This window comes from Nycticebus coucang, chromosome 9 (genome assembly GCF_027406575.1).
Source record: "Nycticebus coucang isolate mNycCou1 chromosome 9, mNycCou1.pri, whole genome shotgun sequence".
NCBI lineage: Eukaryota > Metazoa > Chordata > Mammalia > Primates > Lorisidae > Nycticebus > Nycticebus coucang.
Window position 1 is genome coordinate 23759360 of NC_069788.1, and position 20121 is coordinate 23779480.

General features: G+C 42.3%; 1 protein-coding gene across 31 annotated transcripts in view; it reads left to right on the plus strand.

Moving 5' to 3' along the window:
- DST (dystonin) overlaps window positions 1–20121 on the plus strand; it is a 465208-nt gene that overhangs the window by 370888 nt on the left and 74199 nt on the right. For all 31 annotated transcript variants that reach the window (XM_053603771.1, XM_053603761.1, XM_053603774.1 and 28 more), the window contains 3 exons: window positions 7771–7932; window positions 12668–12838; window positions 17968–18134. In XM_053603771.1, coding sequence (XP_053459746.1) covers window positions 7771–7932; window positions 12668–12838; window positions 17968–18134 — 500 coding nt within the window. The remainder of the gene's footprint in view (window positions 1–7770; window positions 7933–12667; window positions 12839–17967; window positions 18135–20121) is intronic.

Genomic DNA, 20121 nt, shown 5'->3' on the forward strand with positions numbered 1-20121 from the left:
TGTTCATATTCCCAGTCTACTATAAGTTTGTAAGGGCAGTGATGGCTGTATCTCTGTTCATCATCATTTTTCCAGTGCTTACCATGGTGTTTGGTAGACAGCACAGTTTGTTCAGTGGTTGAATTTATGAATGGATCCTCTGCCAGAGGTCCTCAAACTTTTTAAACAGGAGGCCAGTTCACTGTCCCTCAGACCGTTGGAGGGCCGGCCTATAGTTTAAAAAAAAAAAACTACGAACAAATTCCTATGTACACTGCACTTATCTTATTTTGAAGTTAAAAAAACAAAACGGGAACAAATACTATCACACCACCTCATGAGACCCGTGGGCCGTAGTTTGATGCTGTGACCCTTTAATACAGTTCCTCATGTTATGGTGGTGGAACTGTAACATTATTTTCATTGCTACTTCAGCTGTAATTTTGCTACTCTTATGAATCATAATGTAAATATCTGATATGCAGGAGACCCCCAAAAGGGTCACGACCCACATGTTGAGAACCACTACTCTAAGCATTTTTTTTTTTTTTGCAGTTTTTGGCTGGGGCTGGGTTTGAACTTGCCACCTCTGGCAAATGGGGCCGGTGCCCTACTCCTTTGAGCCACAGGCACCGCCCCTACCCTAAGCAGTTTTAAAATGTATTGCCCATCTCAAGTATGAGGTTACATGTGTTTCTTCTTAGCTTTTTATCAAGCTAGAATAATACGGTGCTAATGATTTAGAGGTAAAGTTTAAGGCAGGGGTCCTCAAACTCCACATGAAGCGGTGTTGATTGTATTTGTTCCCGTTTTGTTTTTTTACTTCAAAAATAAGCTATGTACAGTGTGCATAGGAATTTGTTCATATTTTTTTAACTATAGTCCGGCCCTCCAACAGTCTGAGGGACAGTGAACTGGCCCTCTGTTTAAAAAGTTTGAGGACCTCTGGACTCTAAGGTGTACTGAATTAGAGCTATTCTTAAGGACAATTCTATAAGGGTTTTCACGTGTTCAGAGACAGGCACTCATACAGGTTTCATGGAAACATTATTAATACAGCCATGAATAGGCTTCCATGTCAAGATAGTGGCAGTTGGGAATAAGACCCTTGGTGTCTACTACTTCCCAGCCTAGTACATAATCTGTTGAACACCACAGAATCCAGTACTTGTTGAAATATTTCACTTCTTGACCAGGAAAAATGGGCATTGATATTGTGGTGCTGATGGGTATTTTTATATTGATTTTTTTTTTCATTATACATGGCCATACATATATGTATATATACGCTATGTCTGTGTATGTATATTTATATTTTCAACTTAATGATGGCCACACACTGAGTTGCATCTAATGATGGCCAATGGATGAATTACCTGTAAAGAGTTCAGGTTATGAAAAGACTTTTTTTAAGGTACAACTCTTAGGTTTATAAAAATAATTTTGAGATAATGTTTTCTCATTAAAGGTACAAACGTTTCCTCCCACACCTTTTCTGTAAAATTATCAGAGAAAGTATAAGATTGTTTTTACCAGGCCTGCCTTCTTCATTTGGGGTCCCCACGGCTTGATTCGTGTGCAAACGATTATTTTGTGAGATTGACAGAAGACTATCTACCTTCATCTGTAACCCTGTCTGCTACACTGCCATGTTGCACAGTCCATAAAATAAAGATTTTATTTAAATAAAACTACTGATTTCTCCCACAAAGGCTAAGAGTTGGCTTGCTGAATTTGTCAGACACTATTTTTTAAAGGATGTTGGTCCAATAGATAAACATTGTGGATGTGATTTTATTTGTTAAATATCCACAGTCAGTAACTGCCATTGATCTTTGCCTGGGTCTTGCATTAACCTGGATGGTTATTAGTAACGACTAATATTAATGCAGCAGTGCTCAGAGCCCTGTGCTGGTAGGAATAATTTACCCTGGAGAACAGTTAGGTTTGAACTTGGATTTTAAAAGGGAATGACAAAATACTTTCGGCTTTAAAGTGATCTGCACTTTGCATCGCAGACACTGCTTCAACAACAGAGATTTCTCCAGTGTGAACGAGGGTGGTTTCAACCGAGGGGCGAGGACTCCTTTTCCCACTTAGTAATCAAATGAGCGCAGCCTTGGACGTCCACACGGTGATTCGCTCCCGGGGCGAGGCTGCCCCGCGTCGGAGCGGTCGGCGGGCCCCGGGCGACCTCTGGGTCGAGCCGCCCGTCTCCGCCGCAGACGCGGCCTGCTGTGCGCTGATGTCACCTCCAGGCTGCTGCGCGGCCGCCTCGCCCCGAGGACCCTCCCCCCTGACACCGCGGCCAGCTCCGGGGAACAGGCGCGGAGTCGGAGCAGAGATGACTGCGAAGTGCAGCCGCGCGAGGGCGTAGCGCCGAGCTGGTAGAGAGAGCCGCGGGGTGCGAGCGCCCGGCTGGCCCGGCACGGAGCAGATGCTGCCCGGAGAGAGAGGGCGTCGCTGGAAGCGCCCCGGCTGGAGAGGATGCCCGCCCGGGACCCTGCTGCCCTGAGCAGCCTGCACAGCCCCGGAGCTGCCCGCTGGATGCCCTTTCTGCCGCCCCCACCGCGGGCTCCCTCTGTCCAGCTCCAGCTGAGATGAAGGCCCCTCTGCGGCCGCAGCGGCCGGTCAGTTTCAAAGGCTCGCGGAGTCCCTGGGTTTTCAGCTGAATGTGAAATTCCCTGCCGGTGCCTTAAGGAAACCGCGGAGCTGTTCCTGGCTGCAGTTGCATCAGGTGGAGTAAGCCCTCTTAAGGAGGATCAGATAAGAATCTTTGGAAATGACTTTTTTTTTTCTTTCTAAGGGAAACTTACTAGTACACCTTGCTTTCTGTTTACTGTAAACGGTTGCTGGATTGTACTACCCTGGCTTGTCCAAAATGTCCAATTTGTTTTTCCTTTGGGTATTTTTGAATTGCCTCAAAGAAGCTTAATATGGGAAGAAAACCTGCCTTTTGAATCCAAGATTATTTATAGCTACTCCACCACCACCACCCCCAAAAAGTAAAAGAAAATTTTAACTTTCTTACAACATTAGACTTATGTTTCTCTGAAGATTTGTTCTGTGCCTTGATCTGAACAATACAAGGTCTCTGTTTGCCTTTTTAAGTTTCTGAAGCATGGTTTATTTATAAAGGAGATGGAGTTTTGCAAGCCATCTTTAAGTGGATTACAGTTAACCAGAGCTCTGCTGAAATTAACAGTCAGCCTGTTAAAATGCTTGCTCATTTGGAAATTTTAATCTGGAAATCTCAGATGCAAAATTAGACTAAAAAGGGAAATGGACTGACCATGGAATGTTCTGAGTGTTTGAGCCACTGTTAAGTGTGTGTTTGTGTTTTGTTCCTCCTCCCCTTGTGTTTTATAGTGTGTGAAAGGGAACTCTAGGGTCTGAGGGAGGTGGACAAAGGGGATTTCTGTTCTCTGTTCTTGATGCACTTTATTTTTTTAAATTGTCCTAAAATCAACCAGGTAAAAGGATAGTTGCATTTGTACTGACGCACTGCTGATGACCTTAAACACCTCATATGGTATGACATAGATTATTGGAGCATGAGTCTTTATGCTGAAGACACTTCATAGCTCTATTCAGAAGCATACTTTCTTGAAAGATGCTTTATTTTATTTCTTATTTTCTGTATCAAGAGCTGCAATATTTGTTTTAACTTGTCTGCAAAATGGGGAAGCCACTCAGCAGACCAGACTGTTTACGTCAGAACCCCCCATGTGGGAAGGGGGAAGAAGAGGAGGATCTGAACATTGAAGACTGTTACGTCCCCCAGCGGTCAATCTATGACACCGTTAGACTAAATGAACAGATAGACTCCGGTTCAAAAGGCAGCCTGTCTTCCAGGCATTTTACGGATCGGACTTTACCCTACAGTCACAGAACACTGGATGTTAGCTCTTTATGCTCAAACGGGGCCCTGACTTCCTCCAGTGTTTTTGAGGTGAGAGGTCGTGAAGCTAACAAACTAGATGAAAAGATGATCTTTGATGCACTCAAACTGAACAGCGATATCATTCGAACCACAGGATATCCCAAAGCCAAATCTCACACAGAAAAGAAAGAGCACAGACGATCATGGCGAATGTTTGTCCCAGCCAATTTTATGGATTATGCAAACAAAAGTGAAAGCTCTTTTGTTGAACCTACTGATATGTCAGATACCGTTGCCAAGGCCAGCAAGTACAGATGGGGTACTAATTCTCTAACTTCAGAGGAGGATGACTCTGGTTTATGTAGCCCTCCAGCAGAGAGGGAAGGAAAACAAGGCATTTTAACTGGAGACCAGTCACACATTAGAAGCTTGTCTTCTGCTGAAGATATTCATATAACAGAGCAATATAGACCATTTTTTTCTGTTAATTCCATTAGCGAACAGAAAATCCCACTGCTTTCATGTAGAAGTGTCCACCCTGATGAAAACTTCAAGATGATTTTACATGATAATTCTCTACTCGAGGCAGTGAAAAGTGTGAATCGTCAAAGGGAAATCCATGATGAAAATTGTTGCCTGCAGAATGATTTGAAAGCAAGTACTGTTCAGTATGATCCATTAATTATGCCAAGAAATGGAGACACTGAGCATATTTCCAGCCTCAGAGAAGAGGGGAAAACAAACGGAGCAGGAGAATCCCAAACCGTAGCACAAAGTAGGGAACTTATGAAGAATTCCCCTCAGGATTTACATGTCTGTCACACAGCTCTGGGGCAGAATGATGTAGATGGTGGCAGCACCAGTTCAGTGGAAAATGTGTCACTCATGACACAGTATGATTCAGAAGGATTCAACGCAGCCTCTAGAGACATGGAGGCTCCCCTTCCTGCCCAGGAGCTGGAGGTGCTCCATATGAAGTGCTCCTTGAAATTCATACCAACAGGAAAACAAGCAGAGCCCAGAAAAACAGTGGCCCAGGCAGGCATGCTGGATACAGTCTGCAAGGGCTTCCAGTCAGTTCAGGTAATTCATGGAAATGGGAAACTCTGCAGTGCCAAAAGTTTGTGGTTAACGATCAAATTTAGGCCTCCAATTTGGGGGGTTTGACTCACACCCTGAAAGATGCCACTTGTTGATAAGTTGGTCATTTATGTAACTAATTAGGGACGATTGATTCTTCCCAGCTGTGTAGGGTCCTGCTATTGATTGCACAGAGGCTGGCTGTTCCCCATCATTTAGAATGCCTCCACTGTGAATTTATGTTAATGTTAGGCTTTTACACAAGGAGTGGTAGATGTTAGGCTTTTACACAAGACACTGCCACTTACGGGTCATTATGTTGGATTTATTAAGCTTCAACAGGCTTAGTCATGAAAGTGCAAACACAATATATTGTTGTGGTCTGCAAATACAAAGTATTCTACACAATTTAAGGACTTTTTCAGTGTGCTGAAAAATTTTCTCTCAGGAGCTCTGCATGTGAGGGTAGAGTTACCGTGCAGTATTTTGCAAGCATTATAGCTCCTGACTTTTTGTTGAGTAGTGAATGACGTAAGAAAGTAAAGGGTTCAGCCTTGTAATAAGTAGACGTTGTTTGTCAGGCCTGTAATTTTTTTCTTCCCACTCAGATTGAAGTTCTGCTGTTTTGGTACTTTTACTAAACTCTTCTGGTAAACTTTGCCTCAGAGGTAATTTCATTTTATTTTAAGCTTCTCTTCGTGTTGGTGGGGGAAGAGGGATTTTGTTACCCCTGAGAGATAAGGGATTTAGACAGTATCAGAAAAGTTCCTCTTCTCAATCTATGGAATAATTGTCAATCATGCTAAGCTCACCAAAGTAGTTTTTCTCCTGCAAAGGATTTTTCAGTTTATTCGTAGATAGTAACTAAATCTTACAAGTGTATATTCTTTACTAGTTATCTTTTCTAATCCTTAGCATATTTTTGTGGCACCTTGAAAAATTACCAAACTCAACCAGATCTGCTCTGATACAGAACTCTAAAATTAATTTAAAGCCAAGCTCAGCGGTTAAGACTGTTTACTAGAACATTATTATTAGTTTTTTTTTTGTACTTGCAAACCATCTGACAGTGAGAATAAAATGTTTTTCTGAATTCTTATTTATCATGCAAGTTCCTGAAAGTAAAAATATAGCAGTTTCTTTATACTCCCCACTTTTGGGTGAGTAGTGAAACATATCTAAAACTATTAGTTTCTAGAAGTAGTAACTTAGAATTGGCATAGAAAAAGAAATAGAATTATAATGCCAGAATCTATCTGCACTGGATTATTGCAACTCTCTTTTGACTTACACCTTTTTGAAGAATTATGAAAACTTGTTTCTCACTAATTTGGGAGAATCTCATAATTTATTTGATTATGTATAATTGATTTTTTTATATTTAGTATTGTTATGTAAAAACAACTAGCCAGTGTGGAAGTTGTCTATATGGATTTTTTATGAAAGAAGCAGCTTGGGCTTTTACTTAAAGGGGACTCCAGAGGAAGCGATCATTAATTTGTGCTATTCCTAAATTTACTCACATATAGTAACATTAGAGTATCCTGTATACTAGGCCTTGGACCTGAGTCTAAAGAGTTTGCCTCCAGCAGTCTCCATAGCTTTCAAAATTATTTTTCATACTATACCTGTAAGTTTTTCTTAAGTGTTGTTTTAGTTATTTGCATTTATTATGTTTCTATACATTCTGAATAACTGTCTAATCATTGGTATATTTTTATAATGCCCTTCAGGATAAGACCCAGAATCCCAAACTATATTTACTTTACTATCTGAAACTTTCCTTCCTTCGTTAAAACACTTGATTTTCCTCCCAGCATCCTCTAAGCCTTATGTTAAAAACATTTACATTACCTATGAAAGATACAATGTTATCTACCCCAGTGGTATCTGTGATGGGGTTGATGTTATCCAGTAAGAGAGAGAAATGTGATTTTTCTTTACTGATATGTATATTAATTTTGCAAATAATTATGGGGTACCATGGTAGGCCCAGAGCTTAGAGCTACTGCAAGGAAAGTGATGTTTCTGCTTCCGTGGAGCTTGTATATTAATCTAATGTGCTAGAGGCTTTGCCAGTCCTGGACAATTGGAAGTAGGATGGGTTGGATGGTGGTGCAGACAGTACTAGGAAACCACTGGCAGGGACCTGAGAGTAAGCCGAGTTGCTCTGTCAGGGATGTGTGTGGTTAGCTCCGTGGAGTGAGGTCTTCATCCTTTTTGCAAGTCCCTGGGCATCTTGATAGGCACTGAGGGGGTTAGATGAGTGAGGTCCATACTATTGTAGCAAACACCTGGGTCTTTTTCCTTTTCCTATCTCTATATTTTGGTCCTCTTGACAAGCCATGTATTTATCCACTGGGCTTGCCTCATCTTCTTGATAATTCTCCACCTCCACTTGCTCGCTAGCAGCGGCCATCATTATGGGAGCCTGTAGGGATGCCTTGCCCAGGAAGGCTGGTCTGGGTCCCCTCATACTCCTTAGCATTTCCTGTATATCTTTTGCTAGAGTTAAATTGGAACAATAGGAAATTCCCCATGTTTTGATTATGAAGCAGTAAGGAGAGGACACACATACTCTCTTCTTGGTTGTATAAGTAATCTGATTAATTGCTCTTAGACTTAGACTATCATGCTTTGATGTTCCTGAGTGCTCTTGATATGCTATGAATTTATACTTTACTTTCTTATTGTTACTCATAAAGTTATACCCTATGAAGAGGCAACAAAAATTATCTCTACCTCCGAAATAATGGATAGTTGCTTATTGCGCATTTGGCGATTGCTAGATAATATAATTGATGTAATTACTGCTCTTTCACGTTCAGGTATTCCAGAAAGAAGAGATTGAACCCTTGCAGGTTAAACAGCAAGATGTAAACTGGTTAGGTCAAGGCCTTATTCAGAGTGCTGCTAAAAACACCAGCACTCAGGGTTTGGAGCGAGACCTGGATGATGTCAACACACGGTGGAAAACTCTCAATAAGAAGGTAATTTTCTCATTCCCATCACTGTCATTTTTATTGATTATTGTTCACAAACACTTATTGTGCCCATGAATCATATTTAGAGTAGCCAAACTTTTCTAAACATGGCTCCTTTTTTTCTATTGCTATAAAATGGATGGCTCAAACTCAGATGCCCACAGAAGCTGAGTAGGGGATATAAATAAAAGAAGTGAGCTGGGTGAAACAGGGCTCTTCCCTCCAGTTTTCTTGACTTTGATAGAGACATCCTGCACATGTAACAGTGCAGGATGATGGCAGGTGGCCATGATCTGTGGCTCTGTGTGGAGGGGTCACGTGTACTGTTAGTCTGTGGCTCTGTGTTGAGGGTCACATGCACTGTTAGTCTGTGGCTCTGTGTTGAGGGGTCACGTGCACTGTTAGTCTGTGGCTCTGTGTGGAGGGGTCACATGCACTGTTAGTCTGTGGCTCTGTGTTGAGGGTCACATGCACTGTTAGTCTGTGGCTCTGTGTTGAGGTGTCACGTGCACTGTTAGTCTGTGGCTCTGTGTTGAGGGGTCACGTGCACTGTTAGTCTGTGGCTCTGTGTGGAGGGGTCACGTGCACTGTTAGTCTGTGGCTCTGTGTGGAGGGTCACGTGCACTGTTAGTCTGTGGCTCTGTGTGGAGGGGTCACGTGCCCTGTTAGTCTGTGGCTCTGTGTGGAGGGGTCACGTGCACTGTTAGTCTGTGGTTCTGTGTTGAGGGGTCACGTGCACTGTTAGTCTGTGGCTCTGTGCTGAGGGGTTACGTGCACTATTAGTCTGTGGCTCTGTGTTGAGGGTCACGTGCACTGTTAGTCCGTGGCTCTGTGCTGAGGGGTCACGTGCACTGTTAGTCTGTGGCTCTGTGTTGAGGGTCACATGCACTGTTAGTCTGTGGTTCTGTGTTGAGGGTCACGTGCACTGTTAGTCTCTGGCTCTGTGTTGAGGGGTCACGTGCACTGTTACTCTGTGGCTCTGTGTGGAGGGGTCACATGCACTGTTAGTCTGTGGCTCTGTGTGGAGGCGTCACGTGCACTGTTAGTCTGTGGCTCTGTGTTGAGGGGTCACGTGCACTGTTAGTCTGTGGCTCTGTGTGGAGGGGTCACGTGCACTGTTAGTCTGTGGCTCTGTGTGGAGGGGTCACGTGCACTGTTAGTCTGTGGCTCTGTGTTGAGGGTCACGTGCACTTTTAGTCTGTGGCTCTGTGTTGAGGGGTCATGTGCACTGTTAGTCTGTGGCTCTGTGTTGAGGGGTCACGTGCACTGTTAGTCTGTGGTTCGGTGTTGAGGGGTCACGTGCACTGTTAGTCTGTGGCTCTGTGTTGAGGGGTCACGTGCACTGTTAGTCTGTGGCTCTGTGTGGAGGGGTTACGTGCAGTTAGTCTGTGGCTCTGTGTGGAGGGGTCACGTGCACTGTTAGTCTGTGGCTCTGTGTTGAGGGTCACATGCACTTTTAGTCTGTGGCTCTGTGTTGAGGGGTCACGTGCACTGTTAGTCTGTGGCTCTGTGTTGAGGGGTCACGTGCACTGTTAGTCTGTGGTTCGGTGTTGAGGGGTCATATGCACTGTTAGTCTGTGGCTCTGTGTTGAGGGTCACGTGCACTGTTAGTCCGTGGCTCTGTGTGGAGGGGTCACGTGCACTGTTAGTCTGTGGCTCTGTGTTGAGGGTCACGTGCACTGTTAGTCTGTGGCTCTGTGTGGAGGGGTCACGTGCACTGTTAGTCTGTGGCTCTGTGTGGAGGGGTCACGTGCACTGTTAGTCTGTGGCTCTGTGTTGAGGGTCACGTGCACTTTTAGTCTGTGGCTCTGTGTTGAGGGGTCATGTGCACTGTTAGTCTGTGGCTCTGTGTTGAGGGGTCACGTGCACTGTTAGTCTGTGGTTCGGTGTTGAGGGGTCACGTGCACTGTTAGTCTGTGGCTCTGTGTTGAGGGGTCACGTGCACTGTTAGTCTGTGGCTCTGTGTGGAGGGGTTACGTGCAGTTAGTCTGTGGCTCTGTGTGGAGGGGTCACGTGCACTGTTAGTCTGTGGCTCTGTGTTGAGGGTCACGTGCACTTTTAGTCTGTGGCTCTGTGTTGAGGGGTCACGTGCACTGTTAGTCTGTGGCTCTGTGTTGAGGGGTCACGTGCACTGTTAGTCTGTGGTTCGGTGTTGAGGGGTCATATGCACTGTTAGTCTGTGGCTCTGTGTTGAGGGTCACGTGCACTGTTAGTCTGTGGCTCTGTGTGGAGGGGTCACATGCACTGTTAGTCTGTGGCTCTGTGTTGAGGGTCACGTGCACTGTTAGTCTGTGGCTCTGTGTGGAGGGGTCACGTGCACTGTTACTCTGTGGCTCTGTGTTGAGGGGTCACGTGCACTGTTAGTCTGTGGCTCTGTGTTGAGGGGTCACGTGCACTGTTAGTCTGTGGCTCTGTGTGGAGGGGTCACATGCACTGTTAGTCTGTGGCTCTGTGTGGAGGCGTCACGTGCACTGTTAGTCTGTGGCTCTGTGTGGAGGGGTCACGTGCACTGTTAGTCTGTGGCTCTGTGTGGAGGGGTCCCGTGCACTGTTAGTCTGTGGCTCTGTGTGGAGGGGTCACGTGCACTGTTAGTCTGTGGTTCTGTGTTGAGGGGTCACGTGCACTGTTAGTCTGTGGCTCTGTGCTGAGGGGTCATATGCACTGTTAGTCTGTGGCTCTGTGTTGAGGGTCACGTGCACTGTTAGTCCGTGGCTCTGTGCTGAGGGGTCACGTGCACTGTTAGTCTGTGGCTCTGTGTTGAGGGTCACGTGCACTGTTAGTCTGTGGTTCTGTGTTGAGGGTCACGTGCACTGTTAGTCTGTGGCTCTGTGTGGAGGGGTCACGTGCACTGTTAGTCTGTGGCTCTGTGTGGAGGGGTCACGTGCACTGTTAGTCTGTGGCTCTGTGTGGAGGGGTCACGTGCACTGTTAGTCTGTGGCTCTGTGTTGAGGGGTCACGTGCACTGTTAGTCTGTGGCTCTGTGCTGAGGGGTCACGTGCACTGTTAGTCTGTGGCTCTGTGTTGAGGGTCACGTGCACTGTTAGTCCGTGGCTCTGTGCTGAGGGGTCACGTGCACTGTTAGTCCGTGGCTCTGTGTTGAGGGTCACGTGCACTGTTAGTCTGTGGTTCTGTGTTGAGGGTCACGTGCACTGTTAGTCTGTGGCTCTGTGTTGAGGGGTCACGTGCACTGTTAGTCTGTGGCTCTGTGTGGAGGGTCACGTGCCCTGTTAGTCTGTGGCTCTGTGTTGAGGGGTCATGTGCACTGTTAGTCTGTGGCTCTGTGTTGAGGGGTCATGTGCACTGTTAGTCTGTGGTTCTGTGTTGAGTGGTCACGTGCACTGTTAGTCTGTGGCTCTGTGTTGAGGGTCACATGCACTGTTAGTCTGTGGCTCTGTGTGGAGGGGTCACGTGCACTGTTAGTCTGTGGCTCTGTGTGGAGGGGTCACGTGCACTGCTAGTCTGTGGCTCTGTGTGGAGGGTCACGTGCACTGTTAGTCTGTGGCTCTGTGTGGAGGGTCACGTGCACTGTTCTAGTGTGGGCAGGCACTTAGTTCCAGTATATCATTGACATGTAGGGGTGTAGGCTCCCTGTGGCCAGATATAATACTTAACCTTCAAAAGAACATGGAAATCTCACGTTATATCTGAAACCTTCCAATTTTCAAATGTTGGTGACTAATTTCACAGTGTTAGTCAACACTGTACAACCAAAAGAAATTATGTCTCTCTCTTATTACAGTGGTTCTCAACCTTCCTGATGTCCTGATGTATTTTCTGTAAGTCCTGGACTAAGGATTTGCTACCCTCACTGTAGACCATCATCTTCACATACTATTTTACTTACAAAATGTAATCCCACATTTTTCTAAATTTCCATGAGGGAAAATGCTACAAATAATGCTCCAATACCTTAGGGAAGTAATGCTGGCACACAACAGTCGTGGTGATGGTGATGATGATTTTTTTTATTGAATCATAACTGTCTACAATTTTCCCAACATTGAAATCTTAAGCGGATCTTAATCTTGCCAGATCATAAAACTACATTCTTTGCAGTCTGATTCATGTTACAGTTCTCCCTTAAACACAATTGGCATGCAGGTGTAAATATATTCCACAGTGCTTAAAATTTCTTGCCAACCACTTTTTCCATTCTAAAGGAAAAGATCTATGAGAAAGGCAATGGATATCTCTATGTAGGACACAGAGAGTCCATTTACTAGAAGAATAAGGCCATAGTTTGTTGAAAAAGGACTTTATAGCTTGAAGCTAGGAGGATTTAATTGGATACTTTACAGTTGTTTTTTCTAGCAAAATGTAATTGTGATTCTTTCTGCTATTACATAACAGTTTCTTTTAATCTTAGTTGTTTAAAAAAATCATATCAGATATTCACCAGGAGGAAATAAAAAGTTAAAATGATAAAAATGACTAAAGCATTGTTTCTTACTATAACTTTAAACTATTTGAAGCATTCACTGCCAATCATAAACGTATTGGACATTTGCCAAATCGCAAAGATTTCATCTTCTCTGTTCACTGTTTGGCAATGGTGGCCTTACTTTCATGGCTTACTTGCTAAAGTTATTTCCTTTGCACTATCAATGCTTTGTGTAAATTTAGAAGTGAAAAGAAAAAAGAAATGTGTGAAGATATGGGGAAAATAGTGTGAAAAGTTATGGCCTATGGACTGATTTCATTTTGCAAAATAAGTAAGTTGATACAAGCGGCACCTTTGTAGGTGGCCCAGCGGGCAGCCCAGCTGCAGGAGGCCTTGCTGCACTGTGGGAGATTCCAGGATGCCCTGGAGTCCTTGCTTAGCTGGATGGTGGACACCGAGGAGCTTGTGGCCAACCAGAAGCCCCCATCAGCTGAGTTCAAAGTGGTGAAGGCCCAGATACAAGAGCAAAAGGTAAGTGAGAGATGTTTTTGCATTGTGTTTTGCAATAAATCTTAACAGTAAGAGTAAACCTTTGCCTGTGACTCTCTTTATGTTTATTAATACTATATCCTACTTAACTGGTTAATGCTGACCCAGATGATATCATGTTACTAGTCATTCAACAAATATTGAATATTTGCTGTGGGCCAGGCATTGCTCTAGGTGCTGGAGATACACCCCTCAACAGAAAAGGTAAAGATTTCTCTTGTGCTTAAAAGTCTAATGGGAAGGGAGAGACAATAAATAAAGTAAATAATGGGTTGTGGCAAGTTAGCAAGTGATAATAAAGCAGGGTTGGGCGAAAGGAATCAGGATGTGATAGAGCAAGGGTCAGGCGCAGGAAGAGCTTCAAGGGAAGGGGCGTGTGGGCAGTTTTCAGCACCATAGTCAACGAGGTATTACTGACAAGATGACAGCATTTGGATGGCAATATCATTGTTCTCCTATACAGAGTGGCCATAAAGTTCATGAGCAATTACACCCTATTTTAAATTGCAAACGAACTCCATGGCCAGGCTGTATATTAAATTGATCCATATGAAATTGCTTTTTTCAAAGAATGAGTCTTGCTCTGCCACCCAGGCTACGTACAGTGCAGTGGCTTCATCCTAGTTCACTGCAGCCTCAAGTGATCTTCTTGCCTCAGCCTTTCAAGTAGCTGGGATTACAGGTGTGTGCCTCCATACCCAGCTAATTTTTGTATTTTTTGTAGAGACGCAGTCTCACAATGTTACCCCAGGCTGTTCTTGACCTCGTGGCCTCAAGCAATCCTTCTGCCTCCACCTCCCAAAGTGTTGGGATTGCAGGTGTGACCCACCTCACCCAAATGAAATTGCCTTTTTGGGTTTAACCTATAACTAGAGGGAGGCAAATACGTGATTCATATGTGCTGAAGAATGTACCAGTTTTTAGTAGTAAAAATAGGACCAACAACTTGGGACCACATGTACAGTTTCTTTTTTGCTTCTGATTGTGGTGGTCAGTTATGAGGCATTTAATGACACTTTCAGTAGTAATTTGTCAGCCATGACTTGAAATTACATGTGGTAAGGAGACTGCCACACAGAACATTGGTAAGGTTTCTTGAAAGGAGTGGGTGACTATTTTAAGTAAAGAATTAATTAAAATTTTTTACATTTAACTATTTTTGAATGAAAACATTTTATTTATTTATTTATTTATTTTTTTGGTGGTTTTTTTTTTTTTTTTTGGCCGGGGCTGGGTTTGAACCCGCCACCTCTGGCATATGGGACAGGCGCCCTACTCACTGAGCCACAGGCGCCGCCCTAGTTATTTATTTTTAAGACAGAGTATCTCTCAGTCACCATGAGGTTGATGGTTTCACAGCTCACAGCAACCTCAAACTCTTGGGCTGGAGTGATTCTCTTGTCAGCCTCCCAGTAGCTGGGACTATAGGTGCCCACCATAATACCCGGCTAGTTTTTTTAGAGACAAGGTCTTGCTCTTGCTCAGGCTGGTTTCACACTCCTGAGCTCAGGCAATCTGCCTGCCTGGGCCTCCCAGAGTGCTGGGATTATAGGCATGAGCCACCATGCCCTGCCAGTAAAAACATTTTAAATTCATCTTCCTATGCTTAGTTTGTTCACATAACATAGTTAATAATAATGTATTACATATTTCAAAATTGCTAAAAGAATACATTTTAAAGGTTCTCATTACAAAAAGTAATGATAAGTAGGAGAGGTGATGGATATGTTAATTAGCTTGGTTTAATCATTCAACAGTGTATACATATATCAAAAGATTTCATTGTCCCCTATAAATATATGCAATTATTATTTGTCAATTAAAAATGGGAGAAAAAAACAACAAAACATTCCTCATCTGGCCTCAGAAAGTTTTTTGATTGAAAACTTACTGCTTACTTTAATTTCTTTTTTTATTTCAAAATATCAAGGAGTACAAATGTTTGTGTTTCATGGACAGCTTTTATAATGCCTAAATCTGGATTATTAGCGAGCCTATCACCTGACTAGTGTTCATTGTACCTGGTAGGTAGGTTTGTACCTCTCTTCTTATCCCCTTTCCTCACTTCTTGATTTCCAATGAGTTTTACTTCTCTCTGTGGCCACGTGTGCCCACTGATTAGTTCCAAATTATTAGGACACGTGGTGTTTTTTTTTTTCCCCTTCTTGAAATACTTCACATAGGATAATGGTCTCCAGTTCCTATAGGTTGTTCTGGAAGACATTAATTCATTTACTTTTTATGGCTTCACCGTATTCTAAGGGGTGTTTGTGTGTGTGTAGGACACATTTTTTTCTTTGAAACAATTTCTTTATTTTTAATTTTTTTAATTATTGTTAAATCATAGCTGTGTACATTAGTGCAATCAAGGGGTACAATGTGCCGATTTCATATACAATCTGAAATATTCTCATTAAACTGTTCATCGCAGCCTTCATGGCATTTTCTTTGTTGTATGTAGACATTTGTATTCTGCATTTAGTAAGTTTCACCTGTACCCATTCTAAGATGCACTGTAGGTGTGGCCCCACCCATTACCCTCCTTCCACCCAAACCTCCCCGCTCCCTTCCCCTCCCTTGGCCCTTTCCCCATATTCTTGTGCTATTGTTGGGTTATAGCCTTCATATGAAAGCTATAAATTAGCTTCATAGTAGGGCTGAGTACATTGGATACTTTTTCTTCCATTCTTGAGAATACTTAGAGATCTAAAAATAGATCTGCCATTCAATCCTGTAATCCCTCTACTGGGCATATACCCAGAAGACCAAAAATCACATCATAACAAAGATGTACAAACATCTTTGAATGTTTATTGCAGCCCAATTCATAATTGCTAAGTCATGGAAGAAGCCCAAGTGCCCATTGACCCACGAATGGATTAACAAATTGTGGTACATGTATACCATGGAATATTATGCAGCCTTAAAGAAAGATGGAGACTTTACCTCTTTCATGTTTACATGGATGGAGCTGGAACATATTCTTCTTAGCAAAGTATCTCAGGAATGTAGAACACATTTTGTTAATCCACTCATGAACTAATGAATGGACACTTAGGTTGATTCCACATTTTTGCAGTTGTGAATTATGCTACAATAAATATTCGAGCACAGGTGACTTTTCCTTTGGGGTAGATACTAAGTAGTAGGATTGCTAGGTCAAATGGTCTAGTTTTATTTCTTTGAGGAACCTCCATACTGTTTTCCACAGAGGTTATGATAATATGCGATCCCACCAACAGTGTATAAGCTTTCCTTTCCCTCTGCATTCACACCAGCATCTGGTTGTTTTTGTTTTTGTTTTTTGACTTTTTAGTAATAGCCATTCTCAGAGGTTAAAGTGGTATCTCATTATGGTTATAATTTGTACTTCCCTGATGATTAGTGATGTTGAGCATTTTTTCTAACTCTCTAAGAGTTCTTTGAAAACTTTAGCATACTGGGAAATTATACCCATTAGAAATAGATTTACAGGTAAGGATTTAGGAAAAACAACTGGAAACATTATATCTGTGTGATTTTTCTTTTTTAATACCCTAACTGCTACCATTCATATTTAATTTAAAGTTAGCTCCCAGAGTAAATAATGCTTAGCTAACAAAACCTATTTGCTAATTTTGCTTTCTTAATGCTAGAAGCTTTGGCATTAAAATTTATCAAAAGCAATCCATTCAGTTAGTTCCCCTGGCTGCCTAAACCACCCTTTGATTATATAATGACTCTAACCTGTGTCACTACAGTTTGCGTTTCTTCCCCTTCTTTTAAAACAAGTACGTCTTAACCTCTTTCGCAATCTGGATCTCAAATAGTCTTCTAGCTTTTTACTTCTGGCTAACTGTCAAATCTTTAATCCTTAGCTATCAGTCAGGGTCAGATGAAGGAGTCAATGAAATAGTGTTTTAGACACCTTTGCCTTCCACATTGCCCCCCGCCTTTTTTTTCCCCCCAAGTTAAGCAAGTGTCCTTTAAGTTCATGTACTTAGTAGTTGCTCATGAACCATGTGTTTAGATTAGAAAAAACGAAAGTATTCCTGAGTTCTGGCTCCTTATAGCAAACATTCCATTCCAGGTGTCTTGATATGTTTAATTGGAAATAAATTGAATTTTGATTCTGCTGCTAAATCCTGAAATATTAGTCTTAGTTAGCCAGCTTTGGAGATTTCACACATCAATCTTCCCTTCCTTTTTTTTTCTTTTTTTTCCCTTCCTTTTGAGAATGATATTTTAAAGGCTCTTTTAGTCTTCTTCCTCCTAAAGCATTTTAGGAGCTAGTTCACACCTATTAAAAGGAGCCAAGAGCCTGTAGTTTTAGCCTTGCTAACTTGTGAACTTGGTCTGAGTCTTAACTTCCTGATATGTAATGGATTATTTAACATGGGAAAAGGTTTTGAAAACAGTAACGATTCGTAAGCATCTTTTGTATCTTGACAGGGAAGATAGCTGTTGAATATTAGAGCATTCCCATTTCCTTAGAGGAATGGAGATTCTGCCTTTTTCTCATGATTCAGTGGGGTTATCCGAAGCAGCACCTCTATGCTATCATTTTATATTTAAAAATTCATAAGGAGTCTAGTGGCCTTACCTGGTGGTCCTCAACCTTTTTGGCACCACCGACTGGTTTCACGGAAGATGATTCTTCCATGGACAGGGTTGGGATTCAGGGCATTAGAGTCTCATAAGGAACAGGCAACCTAGATCCGTTGCATGCACAGTTTAGGGTTCATTCTCCTGTGAGAATCTAATGCCCCCCCCTGATCTGACAGGAGGTGTTGATGCCAGTGACGGGGGCAGCTGTAAGCACAGATGAAACTTCACTCACCTTCTGCCGTGCATCCCGGTTCCTACAGGCCACGGCCCTGGGGTTTGGCACTGCAGGCCTTACCATTATTAGTTTTGTCTACTGTGTAAAGCCCCTACCACAGTGTGTGACACAACAGTATTAAGCCCTGAGATAAAATGTTGTTTTAAAATCCCCCTTCTCAGATCCTTTCGCATGCACACCAGGACAAAATTATGTATTTTATTGCAAATCAGATGTACTTAGGATGCATTTTGTGTTTATACGATTATTCCCTTGCCTTTTTGAAAAGCATTTAATGTTTTGTCTCAAGCTTCTCCAAAGATTGCTGGATGACCGCAAATCTACCGTGGAGGTCATTAAACGAGAAGGTGAAAAAATCGCTGCAACAGCGGAGCCTGCAGATAAAGTGAAGATTCTGAAGCAGCTGAGTCTCTTGGACAGTAGATGGGAGGCATTACTTAATAAAGCTGAAACGAGGTATTGTACATACTCCCAGTTCTTTTGAAGGAGTAGCACTGGCCTTAATACTGAGATTTTGTGTTATAACACTTTCCTTCAAATCGTTCTTTTCCGATCCTTGTCATGAATGTGGACATCAATCGCAGTCACCGTTGATGCCTCTCTCCTCATTCCTCTGATGGTAACACCTTGTAATCACCAGCTACCCGCCAACTCTTTGTTTTAAGTTGCCTTGAGGGTGGTTCACACCTTTGTTTATTGCACGGTTGCTGCCTGTCTACCAGGCACGAATCAAGCACAGAGGTAGGTGTTGAGTACAGGAGTAAGGTGGACAGATCTTGGCCCACAGATTGGGTACAGTCTAGGAGGGTTTATAGCCCTGGGGAAGTAATGACAAACGTCATGTTTGAAAGAAAAGTTACAAGGTGCTTCAGGAGCATGTTATGGGAACCTAGTTGGCGGGCAGGGGAATGACAGCTGAGTTTTAAGGGAAGAACGGGAGTTAGCCAGGAAACAAGGCAGGTAGAAAATGCTCTACCTTCATGGAAGCCATGAAGCCTAGAGCCTGGCACCACTGGGTGTTTGTTCTCTGCAGTTTTCTTATTACAAAATCTCAACCTATATTTCATTCTCTGCATTTGGTGTCACATCAACCAGCTTACGTAGTAGCTACATTGAAGAGTAGCCATCTAGGCTGGTTGGGTTGAAAATAGATGAACCACTGAACTGAATGAGTATGTTCCACAAATTCCTACCCTTGTTGGAACTAGAATTGTGAAGAGAAGGATTTGTCTAATTTTGAATTATGGAGTGTAGTTAATTGTAGTTTTTGGAGCACAGGGGAGGTGCTTCTAAGAAGGATAAAAGTCTCACGTTGTCCTTATTTCATGGATTAACTCTTTTTTGCAATGTCCTAGGACAGTGGTTCTCAACCTTCCTAATGCCGCAACCCTTTAATGGAGTTAAAGGGTTTAACTTTAATACAGTTCCTGTGGGTTGCAGCCCACAGGTTAAGAACCACTGTCCTAGGATGTTGTGGCTGAGATAGAAGATAATCTCAGTAATTTTTTGAAAATAAATGAACGAATGTCTAGATCTCTGCTTTACTACCATAACTGGTCTTCTTTTCCCAAAACCTTCCTCACAGTGATAGTAAGTAGAGGGATGTTGGTAATAATTATGATTCACCTCCCAAATTTACTGTTCACAATTTAAATCATAATAAATTAAACCCAATTATGAAATAGTTATTTCTACTGATTATAAATTATTGGATATTTGAATTTAGAAAAAAAAAAAAGTCATAGATGTACCAGTAATCCACAAATTAAAAAGGATGTAATAATTTTATTTGCTTTTTAGGATCAAGTATATTTCAACTGAAAGGTTTAAAAAATATATGTGCATATGGCTTGTTGTATATTAATACAGAAATTAGATTTAGTAGCTTGCACCAGTTTTCCATAATTCTCTTTTTCTTCATAGAAAATTAATTTCACAAATCATATAATTCCCTCAGAATTAAACATGATGAGATGTTAAAACAATAGCAACTCTTGATCCCAGCAGAAATGATCTACAGGATTTGATACTGACTCAGGTTCTCTATATACAAACCCACAGTCCCTTGCCCTAGATAAACAGTGGAAGCTGGTTTTACATTTTAATTTACATGCATCCTCTGTGACTGAGAAACAATGTGTTTTCTAAAAGTTCTTCAAACTACAATTCCAAGGAATGGTTTGGAATATTTGTCCTCTGTTCGTGATACCTTAATCTGTAAAATACTAACTATTGTTTTTGGGAAATATACTCTGAACTTTTATAAAGTAGAAATCGCTATTCATTCCAGTAAGGAGAAGGTGGTAGTTGCAGGCTATGTATGGTCTTTAAAATTTGAATCCAGTTTGGACCATTGGATTAATAGTTATCTCAGTAACTGGTAATCCAATCAAAATTAATACTTAAAACACTTAAAACGGGACCTGACACAGATTGTGTGTTC